This window comes from Salvelinus namaycush, chromosome 5 (assembly GCF_016432855.1).
Source record: "Salvelinus namaycush isolate Seneca chromosome 5, SaNama_1.0, whole genome shotgun sequence".
Taxonomy (NCBI): Eukaryota; Metazoa; Chordata; class Actinopteri; order Salmoniformes; family Salmonidae; genus Salvelinus; species Salvelinus namaycush.
Window position 1 is genome coordinate 17,988,441 of NC_052311.1, and position 18,034 is coordinate 18,006,474.

General features: G+C 41.1%; 1 protein-coding gene across 1 annotated transcript in view; it reads right to left on the reverse strand.

Annotated features, from left to right (window-relative positions):
• LOC120048019 (GPI ethanolamine phosphate transferase 2-like) overlaps positions 1-18,034 on the reverse strand; it is a 115,171-nt gene that overhangs the window by 85,969 nt on the left and 11,168 nt on the right. Inside the window, exons 3-4 of the mRNA XM_038993689.1 lie at positions 14,020-14,229; positions 12,494-12,682 (exon numbers count right to left, since the gene is read on the reverse strand). Of these exons, the coding sequence (XP_038849617.1) occupies positions 12,494-12,682; positions 14,020-14,229 (399 nt within the window). The remainder of the gene's footprint in view (positions 1-12,493; positions 12,683-14,019; positions 14,230-18,034) is intronic.

Consider the following 18,034-nt stretch of genomic DNA (forward strand, 5'->3'; position numbering starts at 1 on the left):
ACCCATTGTCCTATTATGAAAAAGGGCAGGAAAAAATACATGTCAGCAGTATGCACTCGAATAGCTGACTCATGACTTCCGGTGTGGTGGTAATAGGGTCACCTCAGACCAAATACAATGACCAAATACAATGCTATTTCTCTGTAAACAAATTAACTTACTTTCAGCATGCTTATAAGGGCACTCAACATTTACTGCACTGACACAAATGACTGATGATTGGTTGAAAGACGTTGATTATAAGATTGTGTGAGCTGTACTCTTAGATTTCAGTGCAGCCTTTGATATTATTGATCATAACCTGTTGTTGAGAAAGCGTTTTAACCCTGAGGATAGCACCCCAGCTAACAATCACAGACCATCCTATTTCAACCCTCCCGGCGTGACACAAAACGCAGAAATAAAGATATAATTCATGCCTTACCTTTGACGAGCTTCTTCTGTTGGCAGTCCAATATGTCCCATAAACATCACAAATGGTCCTTTTGTTCGATTAATTCTGTCGATATATATCCAAAATGTCCATTTATTTGGCGCGTTTGATCCAGAAAAACACCGGTTCCAACTTGCACAACGTGACTACAAAATATCTCAAAAGTTACCTGTAAGCTTAGTCCAAACATTTCAAACTACTTTTGTAATACAACTTTAGGTATTTTTTTAACGTAAATAATCAATAAAATTGAAGACGGGATGATCTGTGTTCAATACCGGAGGAAAACAATGTGTAGCATGCTTTCTGGTCACGCGCCTATAACAAACAGTACACTTCACTGGAGCCTCATTCTGAACATGGCTACTTCTTCATTTCTCAAAAGAAAAACCTCAACCAATTTCTAAAGACTGTTGACATTCAGTGGAAGCAATAGGAACTGCAGGAAGGTCCCTTAGAAAGCTGGATTCCCAATGAAAACAAATTGAAAAGAGAGTGAGCTCAAAACAAACAAAAAAATCTGAATGGTTTGTCCTCGGGGTTTTGCCTGCCAAATAAGTTCTGTTATAGTCACAGACATGATTCAAACAGTTTGAGAAACTTCAGTGTTTTCTATCCAATACTAATAATAATATGCATATATTAGCATCTGGGACTGAGTAGGAGGCAGTTTACTCTGGGCATGCTTTTCATCCAAACGTGAAAATGCTGCCCCCTATCCTAGAGAAGTTAAACAAAGCCTGTGTGTCCATGTATGCGTCAGAAACCACAGCTAGTGAAGTCACTGAAAACCTAAACAAAGAGTTGCAGTCAATGTTTGAATGAGTGGCCAGTAATAAACTGGTCCTGAACATCTCTTAAAACTAAGAGCATTGTATTTGGTACAAATCATTCTAAGTTGTAGACTTCAGCTGAATCTGGTAATGAACGGTATGGTTGTTGAGCAATTTTAGGAGACTCAATTACTTGGTTTTACCTTAGATCACTGGTGTCAAACTCATTCCACGGAGGGCTGAGTGTCTGGTTTTTGCTCTTCCCTTGTACTTGATTGATGACTTAAGGTCACTAATAAGTAAGGAACTCCCCACACCTGGTTGTCTAGGGCTTAATTTACAGGAAAAAACTAAAACCTGTAGACTAGGCCATTCATGGAATGAGTTTGACACCCCTACCTTAGATTGTAAACAGTCATGGTAAAAATATATAGGTTCAACGGTTATAAAGAAAGTGAGTGGTCTGTCTGTGATAGATGATCTGCTTTTCTGATACCATACTCCACAAAGCAAGTCCTGCAGGCTCTAGTTTTATCTTGATTATTGTCCAGTCATTTGGTTAAGTGCTGCAAAGAAGGACCTAGGTATGCTGCAGTTGGCCCAGAACAGAGCAGAAATTATTGTTCTTAATTGTAATCAGAGGGCTAATATCAATACTATGCATGTCAGTCTCTCTTCACTACGAGTTAAGGAAAGACTGACTGCATCGCTTCTTGTTTTTATAAGTAACATGAATGTGTTGGAAATTCCAAATTGTTTGCATAGTCAACTTACACACAGCACTGACAGACACACTTACACCACCAGAAATCCCACAGGGTTCTTTTCAAAGTCTCCAGGTTTCGAACAAATTCAAGGAATTTGCTACCGCACGACATGCGAGCGGTACCAATGCACCAAGTCTGGAACCAACAGGACCCTGAAAAGCTTCTATCCCCAAGCCATAAGACTTCTAAACAAGACTGCCAAATAGCTAATCTAATGGCTACACTGACTACCTGCATTGATCCTTTTTGCAGACTATGCACACACACATACTTACACTCCAACACACACACTTCATATGCCCACACACACGCATAACATGCACACTGACGACACACACACACACACACACACACACTGCAGCTACTGTCTATTATCTATCCTGTGGCCTAGTCACTTTACCCCTACTTATATGTACAGTGCATAGCTAACACAATTACCTCGTACCCCTGCACATCAACTCAGTACTGGTACTCCCTGTATATAGCCATGTTATTTTCTACTCTCATATATATATATATTCGTTGAAGTCGAAGTTTACATACAGTTATGTTGGAGTCACAAAAAGTCAGTTTTCAACCACTCCAGAAAATGTCTTGTTAACAAACTATAGTTTTGGCAAGTCGATTAGGACATCTACTGTGTGCATGACACAAGTCATTTTTCCAACAATTGTTTACAGGTTATTTCACTTATAATTCACTGTATCACAAGTCCAGTGGTTCAGAAGTTTACATACACTAACTTGACTGTGCCTTTAACCAGCTTGGAAAATTCCAGAAAATTATGTCATGGCTTTAGAATCTTCTGATATGCTAAATGACATCATTTGAGTTAATTGGAGGTGTACCTGTGGATGTATTTCAAGGCCTACCTTCAAACTCAGTGCCTCTTTGCTTGACATCATGGGAAAATCAAAAGAAATCAGCCAATGCCTCAGAAAAAAAATTGTGGACCTCCACAAGTATGGTTCATCCTTGGTAGCAATTTCCAAACGCCTGAAGCTACCACGTTCATCTGTACAAACAATAGTACGCAAGTATAAACACCATGGGACCACGCAGCCGTCATACCGCTCAGGAAGGAGACGCGTTCTGTGGTGCGAAAAGTGCAAATCAATCCCAGAACAACAGCAAAAGACCTTGTGAAGATGCTGGAGGAAACAGGTACAAAAGTATCTATATCCACAGTAAAACGAGTCCTATATCGGCATAACCTGAAAGGCCGCTCAGCAAGGAAGAAGCCACTGCTCCAAAACGACCATAAAAAAGCCAGACTACGGTTTACAACTGCACATGGAGACAAAGATCGCACTTTTTGGCCATAATGACCATCATTATGTTTGGAAGAAAAAGGCGGAGGCTTGCAAGCCGAAGAACACCATCCCAACCGTGAAGCACGGGGGTGGCAGCATCATGTTGTGGGGGTGCTTTGCTGCAAGAGGGACTGGTGCACTTCACAAAATAGATGGCATCATGACGGAGGAAAATTATGTGGATATATTGAAGCAACATCTCAAGACATCAGTCAGGAAGTTAAAGCATGGTCACAAATGGGTCTTCTAAATGGACAATGACCCCAAGCATACTTCCAAATGTGTGGCAAAATGGCTTAAGGACAAGAAAGTCAAGGTATTGGAGTGGCCATCACAAAGCCCTGACCCCAATCCTACAGAAAACTTGTGGGCATAACTGAAAAATCGTGAGCGAGCAAGGCCTACAAACCTGACTCAGTTACACCAGCTCTGTCAGGAGGAATGGGCCAAAATTCACCCAACTTATTGTGGGAAGCTTGTAGAAGGCTACACGAAACGTTTGACCCAAATTAAACAATTTAAAGGCAATGCTACCAAATACTAATTGAGTGTATGTAAACTTCTGACCCACTGGCAATGTGATGAAAGAAATAAAAGCTGAAATAAATCACTCTCTACTAAGACTAGCTGTCGCCATTGGTGTTGTCTAATGGGGATCCTAAAAAATCTCAAAGCTATATATTAATTTGAGCCAGTTTGCTAGAGCAGGATAATAATCCTGCAGCAACAGGAAATGTGAATTATTTTGTGGATTATAATTAATGGACATGGTTTCTTTTTTCCAAAGCCAGCTTCAAACTATGGGGGATGGGGTGGGAAAATCTGTCTTTGTGTCTTCAATAGAAAGTCATTTAGGATTTGGTAAACCCATTGTCGGGCTCTTCTGAACTCACCAGGAAGCTAGTAGCACTGCATCATTACACCCTAGTATTTAAACAAGCCACATTTCACCAAAATGTCTAGGCATATTTATTAATTCAAGAAACAATAATGAACCACTGAAACAGTATAAACTGCAAATGTGAAGACAGTAGGGCTTTAAGTAATAGTCATTGGCACTGCGTGGAAAAAGTGCAAAACTCCACTAGATGAAGACTAATGAATGCTAGCGCTGAGGCCTCAACCCCCCAAAGCGCTTGCTCGACTTTGATTGGTGTTTAATCAGCGAGTCTGGGACCTGCTTGCTGCCACAGCTCTGTGAGGTGTTCTGACTGCCGGGCAATTTGTATTTCTGATTAAACAACCGTAGGGCCTCTTCAAGCGGGGTGTTTAGCACCAGCAGGAAAGTGTCAATCTGCCAGACATCGCAAGTTGCAGGTGCAGTCTGGCGGAAAGCAAGGAGACAAATATTGAAAAGTCTATCAGGGATGAAGATCGATGAACTGCGGGCGGAAAAATAATGTCCTTATCACCCCAGATTGGGTTATTTGTTCAGTTGAGTCTATAAGGAGGCAGAGCAAAAGTATTTTATGAGGATCCCCATTAGCTGTTGCCAAGGCAGCAGCTACTCTTCCTGGGGTCCAAACAGAACAGGGGAGATATACAAATTATCCTTCCCCTCTCCTGCAATGAGGCAGCCATTGTGATTTACGATGCGGTACTCCCAGTGTGCTCATTTGTAGCTTACCAAATACATACGTTGCCGTGCCCTATTCCGATTGATTTAATGCCAAGCTGCTGGGAGTAATCCACAAATTGTAAATGTTGCACATCTCAGAATGAACAAGAAAAACACCAACTTAAAGTTTATTATCTACAACAACAAAAAAACTCCTCTTATCCCAGCTTCAACAAAAGACAATTTGATATGAGTGTTCAACTTTTCACACGGCAAGTTCTGTGGGTGACGGGGAGTGCAATATGCAGCATCATAACAGAGTTTAGGTCCTTTACATTTGAGTCATTTAGCAGACGCTCTTAACCAGAGCAACTTACAGGAGAAATTAGGGTTAAGTGCCTTGCTCAGGGGCAAATCGGCAGAGCCTTGTCAGCTCAGGGATTCGAACCAGCAACCTTTCAGTTACTGTCTCAACACTAACCACTAGGCTACCTACCTCACGTCATTCCCAGATTGTAACGTGGGAGAGTGATTTGCTAGGAGAATAGGGGCTGACCCTGAGGCAAATTGTTGAAAGAATGAAAAAGGTAAAAGGATGAGAGACGGCAGTGTCCTGCATGTCACCCTCCTATTACCGAGGTCAGCACTCATCAGAGCTTTAAAAATGGGAAGAAAATCTATACTTTCAAACCAAATGACAAACGTTCTGAGCATCCGTGCTGAAAAGTTGATTGCACAGATGCCCACACTGAAAGAGAGAAAAATAAAGAGCTGTAACTCTTATGCCTTTGAATGTCATAGTGACATGAAATGTCATACCAAAATGGATAAATGCATGGGAGTTCTCTGGGTAGTCGCACAAAGAGGATGTTTTTATGGATTATTCTGTGGCTTGAAACAGACTATTCAAATTGGTTTGACTCACAATTGATGTCTGAAATATTCTGGTTTCACCTTTTTAAAATTCACAGTATCTGTAAACATCCTTTGGGGGCTTTGTAAGGAAAATGTTTTACCTTCCCAAAACAATCGCATTCTTTGAGGTTCCCTTAGATGCCTTTCATTTCCACGAGTGACGAGAGACCGCTTTATCAGGCAAAGCTTTCTGTGAAGACCATCTACTTTTAAGAGGTTCAGCTTTGACTTTCTACATTCACATGCTCAAAACATGACATTTCAAGTAGTCAAGGTATAATTGTATTCTATTTGTTAATTATAATATGGATAATGCCATGCATCAGCTGTTCAAGAATTTATCCATACATGATTATATGGGTGTGCATCTTTCTTTAGTTATTCAATACACATATTGATACATGCGCTTCAATATGATAGAGGAACCATTTAATACAATAACATGGTGCAATGTCTGGCTTGGCCTAACGGTAATAAACACATCATAAATGTGTTGGATTAAGGATAAGACCAGAGTGACTGTGGGAAAAGTATTGTCCTGTGTGTGTATAAGGGAACATCCTGCCCTTTAAGACAGAAACACCAATCACTTGAGGCTGAGAGCAAAGGTTAACTTGCAGCTGTGCTTTAGAGACATACTTGTCTTAACTTTCTCATTTTGACCACAGCACAGTCAGCTCTGATATGGCCATGTCTTCCTCTGCTATGAAATACCACCTCCGCTGCTCTGTCTGTACAGAAATCTACACCAAGCCTGTCTCTCTCAGCAACCACAACACCTTCTGCATGACATGCCTCCAACGAATCCTGCCCGGAGTGCAACGCTCAGATCAGGGGCAGAAGCTTTCAGATCAACAGGAATCTGAAGAACTTGGCAGAGCAGCTGATAGAAGAGGCGAGACAGGAAAGGGCCAAAGTGTATTGGTGCCCAGACCAACACCAGGAACTGAGCCTGTTCTGCAAGCTCATCTGCCGGGTGTGTCGGGATGGAAGCGAGCACGTCGGCCACTCAATCAGGCCTCTCAGAGAACAGGAAGATCAGGTGAAGAGGGAGGTGTTGGTTTGTTGGTTCTCTTGTTATTGCAGACCTCAGGACAAAATAGAATAACACAACCACATCTTACAGAAAGAGGAATCTTCTGCTCTGAACTAAGATTAACTCCTGGGATGCCGGCTGACATGGACATGGCTGAGTTTGGGGGGTTTCTAAATTGATGGATACCTAAACCACAAGGTGATGTAATCTGCAAGACTGATACTCCATCCTGCCCTAGAAAACAAATAACGATTTATTCTGTTTCTAACGACATTCCACAGATCATTGTAACAAATTCGTATTCATGTTTTAATCATTTTTTATGCAATATTTAGGTGACAAACCTTTTTGGTTTGGGAACCGCCGCGCACACGCCATGTCTATTTCTATGGGCCCAAGCACTGTTCATGGCAAACTGTTCAAACCCCTCTTGCTGACGGAGAGAACATTCAGCATGTTTAAAGCTTATTTCCTGAAATTCTACACATTTTGTCATGGGTTGCAGAGAACAAGTCGGAGTTCTAAAGCTAATTTTCTTGCAATTCTATACATGTTGCCATGTCTAATGTGTATTCATGCGATATGAGTGACTCAAACGTTTCAACAAAATCAATGGTGTAAAAAACATTAGCTGGCATGGGCTAGTTGATCTGGATATTTCTGACAAGCGATAAATAGCGATAAAAAAAAGCTCTCAATTACTAACATGAGGAAAATTGCATTACCCAATTTCGAAATTGCATCTTGTACATTCTTCTATTACAAATTTCAAGAGTAAGTTGAAAGCCGAGCTGAGTTCGGTCGACCCCTCGTGGGCGCACCCCACAGTTTGGGAACCACTGATTTAGAGGCCCACTGATCGCATAGAATAGATCCCTACATGGTTACATTCAACAGAAGTGAAACTCAATCTGGTATTAAATTAAGTCTGTATTACAAAATGCCACCCACATCCCACCCCAGGTCTCTTGGCCCTCCCACCCTTACGGGAGGGCAGCTCCCACACAGCCCAATCCAAGCTCTTCTCTGTACTGGCATGCCAATGGTGGAACCAGCTTCCCCCTGAAGCTAGGACAGCAGAGTCCCTGCCCATCTTCCGAAAACATCTGAAACCCTACCCCTTCAAAGAGTATCTTAAATAATCCTCCTCACCTCAACCCCCCTGCAAAAAAGAAAAATGTAAATACAAAATTAAAACCTTAACCAGCACTTGCACGTGATCCCCCCTCCCAGCTCTGACTCTACTGACAGCTACGATTGAGGAAAACTGTACTTTCTATGCCTGTGATATGTGGTTGTCCCACCTAGTTACCTTAAGATGATTGCACTAAGTATAAGTCGCTCCAGATAAGAACATCTGCTAAATGACAAATGTAAACATAAGTCCTGCTGCTTTTACAATTCTTTAATTTATGCTAAGGGGAAGCATTTCATCAGAGAATGTGAATGGGTAATGCACACAGCGCTCCACATTTAATTTAACATGTACATTTCTCAATCAGTGTATTAAAAAGCAGTAAATGCAACAATTTAAACAATCATTTTGATTTCCTCAAGGTATTTGAATAATACAATTGTTTAACATTAACATAATCCACAAAAAAAATATTTGGACACACCAACTCATTCAAGGGTTTTTCTTTATTTTTACTATTTTCTACATTGTAGAATAATAGTGAAGACATCAAAACTATGAAATAACACACGGAATCATGTAGTAAACAAAAAAAAGTGTTAAACAAATCAAAATATATTTTAGATTCTTCAGCCACCCTTTGCCTTGACATCTTTGCACACTCCTGGTATTCTCTCAACCAGCATCACCTGGAATGCTTTTCCAACAGTCTTGAAGGAGTTCCCACATATGCAGAGTACTTTTTGGCTGCTTTTCCTTCACTCTGCGATCCAACTCATCCCAAACCATCTCAATTGGGTTGAGGTCGGGTGATTGTGGAGGCCAGGTCATCTGATGCAGCACTCCATCACTCTCTTTCTTGGTCAAATAGCCCTTACACAGCCTGGACGTGTGTTGAATCATTGTCCTGTTGAAAAACAAATGATAGTGGGACTAAGCGCAAACCAGATGGGATGGTGTATCGCTGCAGAATGCTGTGGAAGCCATGCTCTTCAAGTGTGCCTTGAATTCTAAATAAAATCACAGACAGTGTCACCAGCAAAGCACCCCCACACCTCCTCCTCCATGCTTCAAGGTGGGAACCACACATGCGGAGATCATCCGTTCACCTACTCTGCGTCTCACAAAGACACGGCGGTTGGAACTAATAAACTCACATTTTGACTCATCAGACCAAAGGACAGATTTCCACCGGTCTAATGTCCATTGCTCGTGTTTCTTGGCCCAAGCAAGTCTCTTTTTCTTATTGGTGTCCTTTAGTAGTGGTTTCTTTGCAGCAATTCAACCATGAAGGCCTGATTCACGCAGTCTCCTCTGAACAGTTGATGTTGAGATGTGTCTGTTACTCTGTGAAACATTTTTTTGGCCTGCAATCTGAGGTGCATTTAACTCTAATGAACTTATCCTCTGCAGGAGAGGTAACTCTGGGACTTCCTTTCCTGTGGTGGTCCTCATGAGAGCCAGCTTCATCATAGCGCCTTTTGCGACAGCAGTTGAAGACATTTTCAAACTTCTTGAAACGTTCGTATTGACTGACCTTCATGTCTTAAAGTAATGATGGACTGTCATTTCTCTTTGCCTATTTGAGCTGTTCTTGCCATAATATGGACCAAATAGGGCCATCTTCTGTATACCACCCCTACCTTGTCATAACAACTGATTTAGCTCAAACGTATCAAGGAAAGAAATTCCACAAATGTAACTTTTAACAAGGCACACCTGTTAATTGAAATGCATTCCAGATGGCTACCTCATGAAGCTGGCTGAGAGAATGCCAAGAGTGTGTATAGCTGTCATGGCAAATGGTGGCTACTTTGAAAAATCTCAAATCTAAAATATGTTTTGATTTGTTTAACATTTTCTGGGTTACTACATGTGTTATTTTATCATTTTGATGTCTTCACTATAATTCTACAATGTAGAAAATAGTACAAAGAACGAAAACCGCTGGCATGAGTAGGTGTGTCGAAACTTTTGACTGGTACTGTATATCAACCTCCGAAATCGAGAACCAATTATTTCGATACATTGAATGGTTGCATACACTTAAGGACGAACATTCAGTGTAAACAAGAAATTGGTTTTCACTGGTAAACATACTTCTAAATTCAATTGATTACAAGTTCTGTGTGATCTAGTTCCTGTGTGTGTGTCCTGGCTTTTCCATTTAAAATGTGTACTCCACAGAGCAGTTCTACTTTCAAAGACATCCGAGGATATGAGCTGAATTGAATGCATTATCAAAGAAGTCTAAAGTACAAGAGGGACCTCTTCATGATGTTGTTTCATGGCTAATGCTCTACTGCTTTGTGTGAGAATTGGCCCCCTGCCCCTCTTCTAAAAAGTAAAGTCCTCTCGCTCTGGATGATTCAGATTGACCTTGGGATGAGGAAAACCTGTAAGGACATGTCTATTTTACACTCGTTCCTCTCTCTTCCTCTCCCTTTAACTGGGATATAGTCACTCCCGTTGTCTGTAGACAACATGATATCCTTCCTTAGGGAGCTTTTTAGTCATTCAGTTTTTATTGTTATTCTTTTGTTTTCTATCCTCTTATGTTTGTTGTGTATTAAATATTTTCATAGTTTTTTCCTGTGAAGCACGTTGCATTCCATGTCTGAAATGTGCTGTATAAATAAAGCTTGATATGATTTAATGGTAGAACATCAGTCCTTTGTGTAAAGGCAAGGATTAAAAAGGCCTAGACCATGGCTGGTCTGGAGCTACGCACCACTGCTTTCGCACCAAGGTTCCTAGAGATGAAAGGATTTTTAGTTAGACTAACTTCAATAGATTAGCCTTCATAAACTGACAGTAAATATCTTTGGTACCTTCATTATATTATTTCCTTCTTTTCTGGAGAGGGTGTTGCCTTCAGCAGCCATTACACAGAGGGGGAAAGAGAATCATCTAAACCTCAGTGGACCAGACAGTTTAAATAAGTGGGGACAGGATGTTGACACTAGCAGATATGGCAGATTGTGCCCGCAACGTTTCCTCTTTTGTTGTTTCGGGGATCGGTGGATTCAGCAGTGGCAGGGAACAGACTCACAACGTGGCTGGTTTAAGGGAGTTGACATACGCTGATCAAGCCCGGATTTTCTTTGCCTCCATATTCCCTTTCATCGAAGGCTGTGAGAACCCAGAAGCAGGAGTATATTTGACAGGGCTGCTTTCAGCACCGTGGAAAAACATGCTTAGAAATCAAATTGTGCACATGAGAAAAGACAACAGAAGATGTGCCAGAGTGGAGTTGGCCTTCAGAGCAATCCATTTTGTTACAGATTGGGGTTTATTCTCCAAAGATGAAGAGACTGCAACTTGGAACACTTCAACCCAAATCCTGTTTAGTTAAACTATACAACAAAAATATACCTTTGATGGTCAAGACAACACCAATTCAAGTAAGCATATTGTCAAACATGAACTTAAACCATTTAAGTAGCAAGACTAATGGTTTAGAAAAGCCTGCCCTAGTAAGAATGACCATCTTCAATGATGTCCAGAGGCCACCCACCTCTGTTTTTAAAAGTAGCCACTGCCCAGTAGCTTGTCCATTAACAAATGTCAGTCCTATTGTATTGTGTGAACACTAAAAATAGCAATTGAATCCCTCCCCCTCCAGAAACTGTAGCTCAGAATGCATGTTGTCCCGCACTGCAGGTACTGGCTTCTCCTTTATAAATCAGGGCAGGACAAAGTAGGCCAGAAGCTCAAACTACCTTTTTACCGGCGGAGCCAAGGAAGCCTGCGTTTGATTGTCTCCCAGACGACCACTATGCACGATGCCTCATTTATTTTATCACAGCACCGGCACAGCGTGAAGAAACAGGATATCGGTAGTTCTGCAAGGTAATGAAAGTCACTGGAATGTTTTATACCTTGAAACTCATTGAAAGTCTACCTGTTATCTCAGTCATCTCAGGGAACATACTTTGTGGGTTTTTCACAGAGCTCTAAGAGAGACTCAATGGGACCACAATAGAATATATTTAGGTCACAATAGTACTGTGTAAAGAACAGTAGAGGCAACAGCAGCAGGCTTCCACTGGGAGGGTTTGGAGCCTTTGAAGCACAATTCATTCAAAGAGCTCCCTGCTGAATATGCGCAAGAGTTAAAAAGCTAGCATGGTTAAATATGCACAAGAACACCGCTTTCAGTCAGGATCCTATTAAAAACAGGAAAAGGACTGTTGAGCGCTTCAAACGCATTTATCAAAACAGGACATTCTCCCAGAAATAAATGATGATACTTGTCATAATTTTCCAGCCGCATTACAAGAGGATGAAAATAAACGGGATCTTTCCGGACATGCAAGTGATTTGTAAATGGAAAGATTAAGTTTTTTTTTTTTTTTTTTTTTAAATCTTAGAATATTGATTAGAACAATATATACACAGACTATTTCTTTCAATTCCTCTCTGGCAGTGAAATGGACTGCCTGAATATAATGCAAATGTGCTTTTTAATTTCACAAAACAACCCATTGAGAATGAATAGGCAGCATCTGAACTCCAAAGTAAATATGTGTAATTTTGCTATTGAAAAGTAGGCTGCTATACCTTTAAGATGAGGGAGCCATGAATCTTCTTGAGGATGTCGTCCATCTCCATTAGTTTGGGCTGGATGAGGGAGCTGTGGGGTCCACTGATGTGGCCGATGTGGTCCAGGCCCAGGTAGTGCAAGATCAGAATGTCCCAGTCGTCTCTCTTCAGCGTGCTATCCAGGTGACGCGTCACATTGTTGTCAACCTAGGGAAAGTCAGGGTGGACATACAGTATCAACACAGAAAACTCCTGATTGTGTCATTGTTTCTGAATCTGACAAACTGTGTACAGTATAGGGGTGTGACGTTTAAACTAATTTAGAATTGTTAACGTTTAGAAAAAATCTGTTACGGGTTACGGAAGCATTCTTTTTTTTACAAAATTAAAATCACAGTGCAGTTATCGCAAAACTACTATTAACTGGTCCCAATCATGATCATAAAGGCAAAAACTTTAGTAGTACAAATACCTAACGCAACAATGCTGGAAGTAGTAAATTATTTGCCATGGATATAAAGCGCTCCGCACGTCATCGTCATTAACAATTGGAAAAATAGTGAGACAGGGAAGCGACAGCATCAAAGTTCTGTATGGCAATACTTTGAGAAGTTAAACGAGAAGGTGATGAAACGCTAACTCTGCGAGGTGGAATTGAGCTACAGTGGCAGTACAGGTGCAATGCTGAAAGAGAGGCACCGTGAGACCCAACCCATTGCTGGCAGCAGTTCGATAAGGGGCGGAGTGAGGAATTCACAGCGCTGATTACAGAAATAATTGCAGTTGATATGCAGCCATTGTCAATGGTAGAGGAAGCCGGCATCAATACCCTAATGGCATATCTAGAACCAGACTACAAGATGCCAGAAATCTGACATTGTACAATGATAGCTCTGCAAGTACAAATCACGAGCTCTCAAACACCATACGTGGCGATAACAACAGATTGTGGGACGTCTATGAACAAGCTGTCATACATCACTGCAACTAGCTATCATATTGATGATAAGTGGTACATGAAGCACGTACTGACAACTTGGAGGAGAGGCACACAACAGAGAACCTAAAACAGCATCAATACCATCATTGCTGAGTGGGTGAGGACAGCAGTAAGGTCAGCGCTGTCTGGTACGGTTTCCACTAGTTACCACAAGCACAAAGTCAAAACTTGTAAAAATGTATAAAAACAAGAAGTATATTTTTGGTTTTAATTTAAAGTTAGGGTTAGGCATAAGGTTAGCAGTGTGGTTAGGGTTAGAATTCAAATCACATTTTAAGAAAATAAATTGTATAAATAGGCTGGCTTTATAACTTTCTGGCAGTGGTAACTAGTGACAAATGGTAGCATATGGGGTCATATTCAGAACCACATCTGAATTGTGAATTCACGTCATTTTATGTTTTTGTTTACATTTCAACGTAATATTTTTTTTTACATTTGTCACATCCCTAGTAGAGTATGTTCGAAATATTACATAATAGAAAAAGATTCAACTTCAGTCAATATGAACCTGACCTTCAAACAGGTAATGACCCTGACTGACCTCGGTGTAGTCGGACACGAAGAAAGAGGTCGTGCCATCGTACTCCATGAAGTGCTTGGGGAAGAGCTTCACCCAGGTGTCATCCCCGTAGAACACCATCCGCTTGCCCGCTGCCTTGGCTTGCCAGATGAGGTTGTCCTCCAGCAGCGCTGGGGAGTTCAGGTTCATCACCACGTCGATGAAGCCCGGGATACTACCTGTGGTCAGGGCCTAAAGAGGGAGCAGAAGGGGAAGGGCCAAGGGAGTTTGTCAACCTACGTACGTAAGCTAGCAATAGGCTAATTACGCAACATGTTACCAGATGTAAAAGGTAAAAATCATTGGCTCTGTGTAGCCTATCAATGTTAAAGAGTAAAAATAATTGTCTCTGTGTAGACTATCAATCAGTGTTGTGTTGTTTGAGACCACCTAAAGTGAGACTGATTCAAGACCAAGACCAGAGCAAATCGAGTCCGAGTTAAAACCAAGACCGGAGTGGGGGCACGACCGAGTCAAAACCGAGACCAAGAGGGGATCAAGGGGTCTGAAACAGAGTCAAGACCAGAAAAATGTGAGTCCAAATCAAGACCATGATTGTAATTCTGTCAAATCACCACATAATAGGAGTTCAAAATGTCCAGTATTTCTGTGTTCCTATTTCAGAACAACATATGGATTCTTTACGCATTCAGAAGTGAAAAGAAAATGCAGGCTGAGGGAAAACAGAGCCTCTCCACAAATTATTACTAACCCAAACACAGTGGGGAACAATGGGCCTTCCACACCTTCAGAGAAGGGCTAAGGATTTATAAAATAATTATTATAATAATCCGTTTTTGTTGGAAAGGAAATGGTTAACACTGCTAGTCTCTGGGGAGATACATCTAGCTAGCTAAGTCAGCCATTGGCTAAGGAGGCCATCAGAAGCTAGATAAAAGGCATCAGCCAACTGTATTAGGGCAACATTTTGGAGTGACAGTGGAATCAATCACTCAATATTTTGACTTACTGGGTGGAGCTGTTTTTACAAAAACGTATGGAAACTTCTGCCTTCTTGAAGGCCAACAGGTCACTGTGCAATAGCGAGCAGTAGCTTTCTCACGGTCAAATAGTTAGCTTTTGTTGTCGGCTAGTTTTCCGCTGACGCAGCAGGTGTTATCAAAGAGAATGTTGTTGCTAATTTGTTAGCTTCTCTCGTTTAAAGAATAACTTTCAACAAGAAGTTAAGTTTCAAATTAAGATAATCTGGTTAGTGGAACTGTGTTTTTTATTGCAGCGCGCTTGCTGTTGTTAGCCATCTCTTTGAGAATAACTTTTTTGTGAACGATTGTTGCATTTAAAGTGGAACTAAAAGCATTTTAGCATCATGAAACATTTTCTGACAAGCGACCACTCCGATATGGTCATTTTCACGTTTTCATAAATTCATCGAATGTTTGGGTATGACATATACTAAGGCATTTGTGAAATTTCTATAGTAATATAGAATGGGAAAGCGGCCATGCATTTGGACAATTAGACAATGCAGTAAATAAAACATTGGTCTTGTCCAGGACCAGAGTCTATACAGACCGGTGTGCTATAGTCAATCACAGCTACACAAAAGCCACAAAAGACACCTGAATGGATTTCTGCAAATACTGCATGTAAACACAATGGGAGTCCTCTTTCATTTGGGAACTTTACAGTCCTATTGATCAAACAACCATGAAAAGGTAGGCTCTCTCTAACTCAGTTATGCACATCAACAACAAGATCAACAACTAATGCTAGCCAGAGCAAGATGAGCTAAAGTCTAACGAAGAAACATTAGATAAACCCTCTCAAACTTTTTCAGCTAGTTGGCCTTCAAAATTGCACTGATAAATGGGGAATTTTAGCCTCCTTGTCCTTCTTCAGTTTGCCTACCGATGCATGCTTGCCCCAACCAAGCACCCAAGCTAACTGGCTAAAATTGGCACGCTAGCTACTTCCAGACACAAATGAGAGAACCCCTCACTCTGACCGTTTTACTCATCGTAGCAGAGCTGGTTAGGCTGTCTATATGTTATCTAGAGCATTCTTGACTAACTATGACTTTTTTTGCCTAAGTTTACTGACAACGGCCATATTAAGTGGGTGTTGCGCGTTCGTAAATTCATTCTTAGTTCTCAGACGAGAATGCTCTGAAATCAGATGAGATAGCCAGAATGAATTTGCGAACTCAAGAGATATACAAACTGGATAACAGTCGTTCAAGGTCTTGCTAGCTAACCAAATGACACCTGCATCTCTAGCTGTGTATAGCCACCGAAAAACGATGAAGGGGGAAAAAAATCAGTCACTCGCCCACTCCTCCAATGGCTTATACCTGTGTATACCCTCCACTGCACCACTGGCCCTTTATACTTTACAAAAAGTGCACTTTCCTACAGTGTGCGCTGGTATTACGATTGCTGTCCTTTCAGAATCATGAACCTGTCACACACTGAAGGCCTATAGGTTCGCCAGTGCACAAACAGGTCTATAATAAAGGCTGTTAAGATATTAATGTTTTAATAAATAAGTGTAAATATTTGGGCTGAAGAAGCGCTTTTATGCACCCTCAATGAAAGCTGATAACTATGAGTGTTTTACTCTGCTGGTCTCGGGAAGAAATTACGAGTCCTTACTGTCCGAGACAAGGTACAAATGTATCCGAAACCAGACGGAGACACTCAATATGTGGTCTCAAGACCGTACTCGATTACCGCAACACTGCTATCAATGTAATAGAAAAGGTCAAAATCATTGTCTCCCTGACTACCAATGTTATTTCGTTACGCTAGCATCAACATTTACTCAAGTGTAATTTGCAGTAGAAATAGGCTAACACAAGAGCTACTGCAATTACAATGGGAAATGGGTGTAAGATTGTTCCAAACAATCACTGAATGACCAACTGTGTACCATAAACAATTCAAGTATCATTGTATCACATGCTTTTGTGTCCTCCTAAAGCCAATGAAGCAACTCACATAGGCCTGGATGTTGTTGGCAGTATCTCACTACTCAGTCACATGCGATGCATATCAGCATGTTTTCACACCGCAATAATCACTGTGATTTCTCACAATCAGGCATTCTGGGGCAATTAACCTTCGGTCAGCCTCACAGAAGGAAGCAGAAAATGGTGCCAAATCTAAACCACGTGATGGATTCCATGCTTTGTTTTCCTCCACATGGTTGTGCCGGTGCTTTAGTCCATTAGTGCAGCGGAGCTAGCAGTAGTTGGGAGGACCTGCTGGCATTTGGAATTCAAGCAAAACTACCAGAATTATCTACATTTAGGCTAGGCCAAAACTGGAGGAATTAGGCCTATTTTTAGCAGCAGAATGTCTGAATGACTGCAAGCATGCTTGCCTATATTCACATACTCAGTGCATACTACTCAACACTGCCAGAAAACCTTAGCACTCTAGCCTAACATATCTCACACTAGCCTAATTGTCAAAACAACTCCACTCAAGGATTGACCAAAGAAGAGTAGCAAGCCTAGGGGGGCGGTTGGCAGTGAGCCAAACACAGACGTGAAGATACGGTGGTGAATAAAATACTAAAACCAAACACTAATTGTTAATCATTATATTATCTTTTGTACTATTGTGTTTTATTATCTCGTGGGAAAAAAGGTCTGCTAAATCTGGCTCTGGCACCATTTTAAAGTCGATGACGCTGTTGCCGAAGTCATTAAAGTCTTCGGAAATAAATTATTTTGGTGCTTTAGTTTGGGAAGTTCTCATGGATATGCAGTTTTTTAAACTCCCTCAGATTAAAATAATAAGACGTTTGAAGTCGGCGGCTGGGGACAAAGCCACCCTACACCCCCAGTTTTACTCTCCAGCGACACTTCGGGTTCTCTTAAGATATGTATTTTTACACAAACTTCAAAAGGAGGTAGGGCATCATTGAAAATAAATTATATCGCTTCAATGCTGCATGTCGTTAGATCATGAGAGGAACAAGATGTGATAAAGAATCGATGTGATACGTTTGACAATCACCTACCTATCAACTG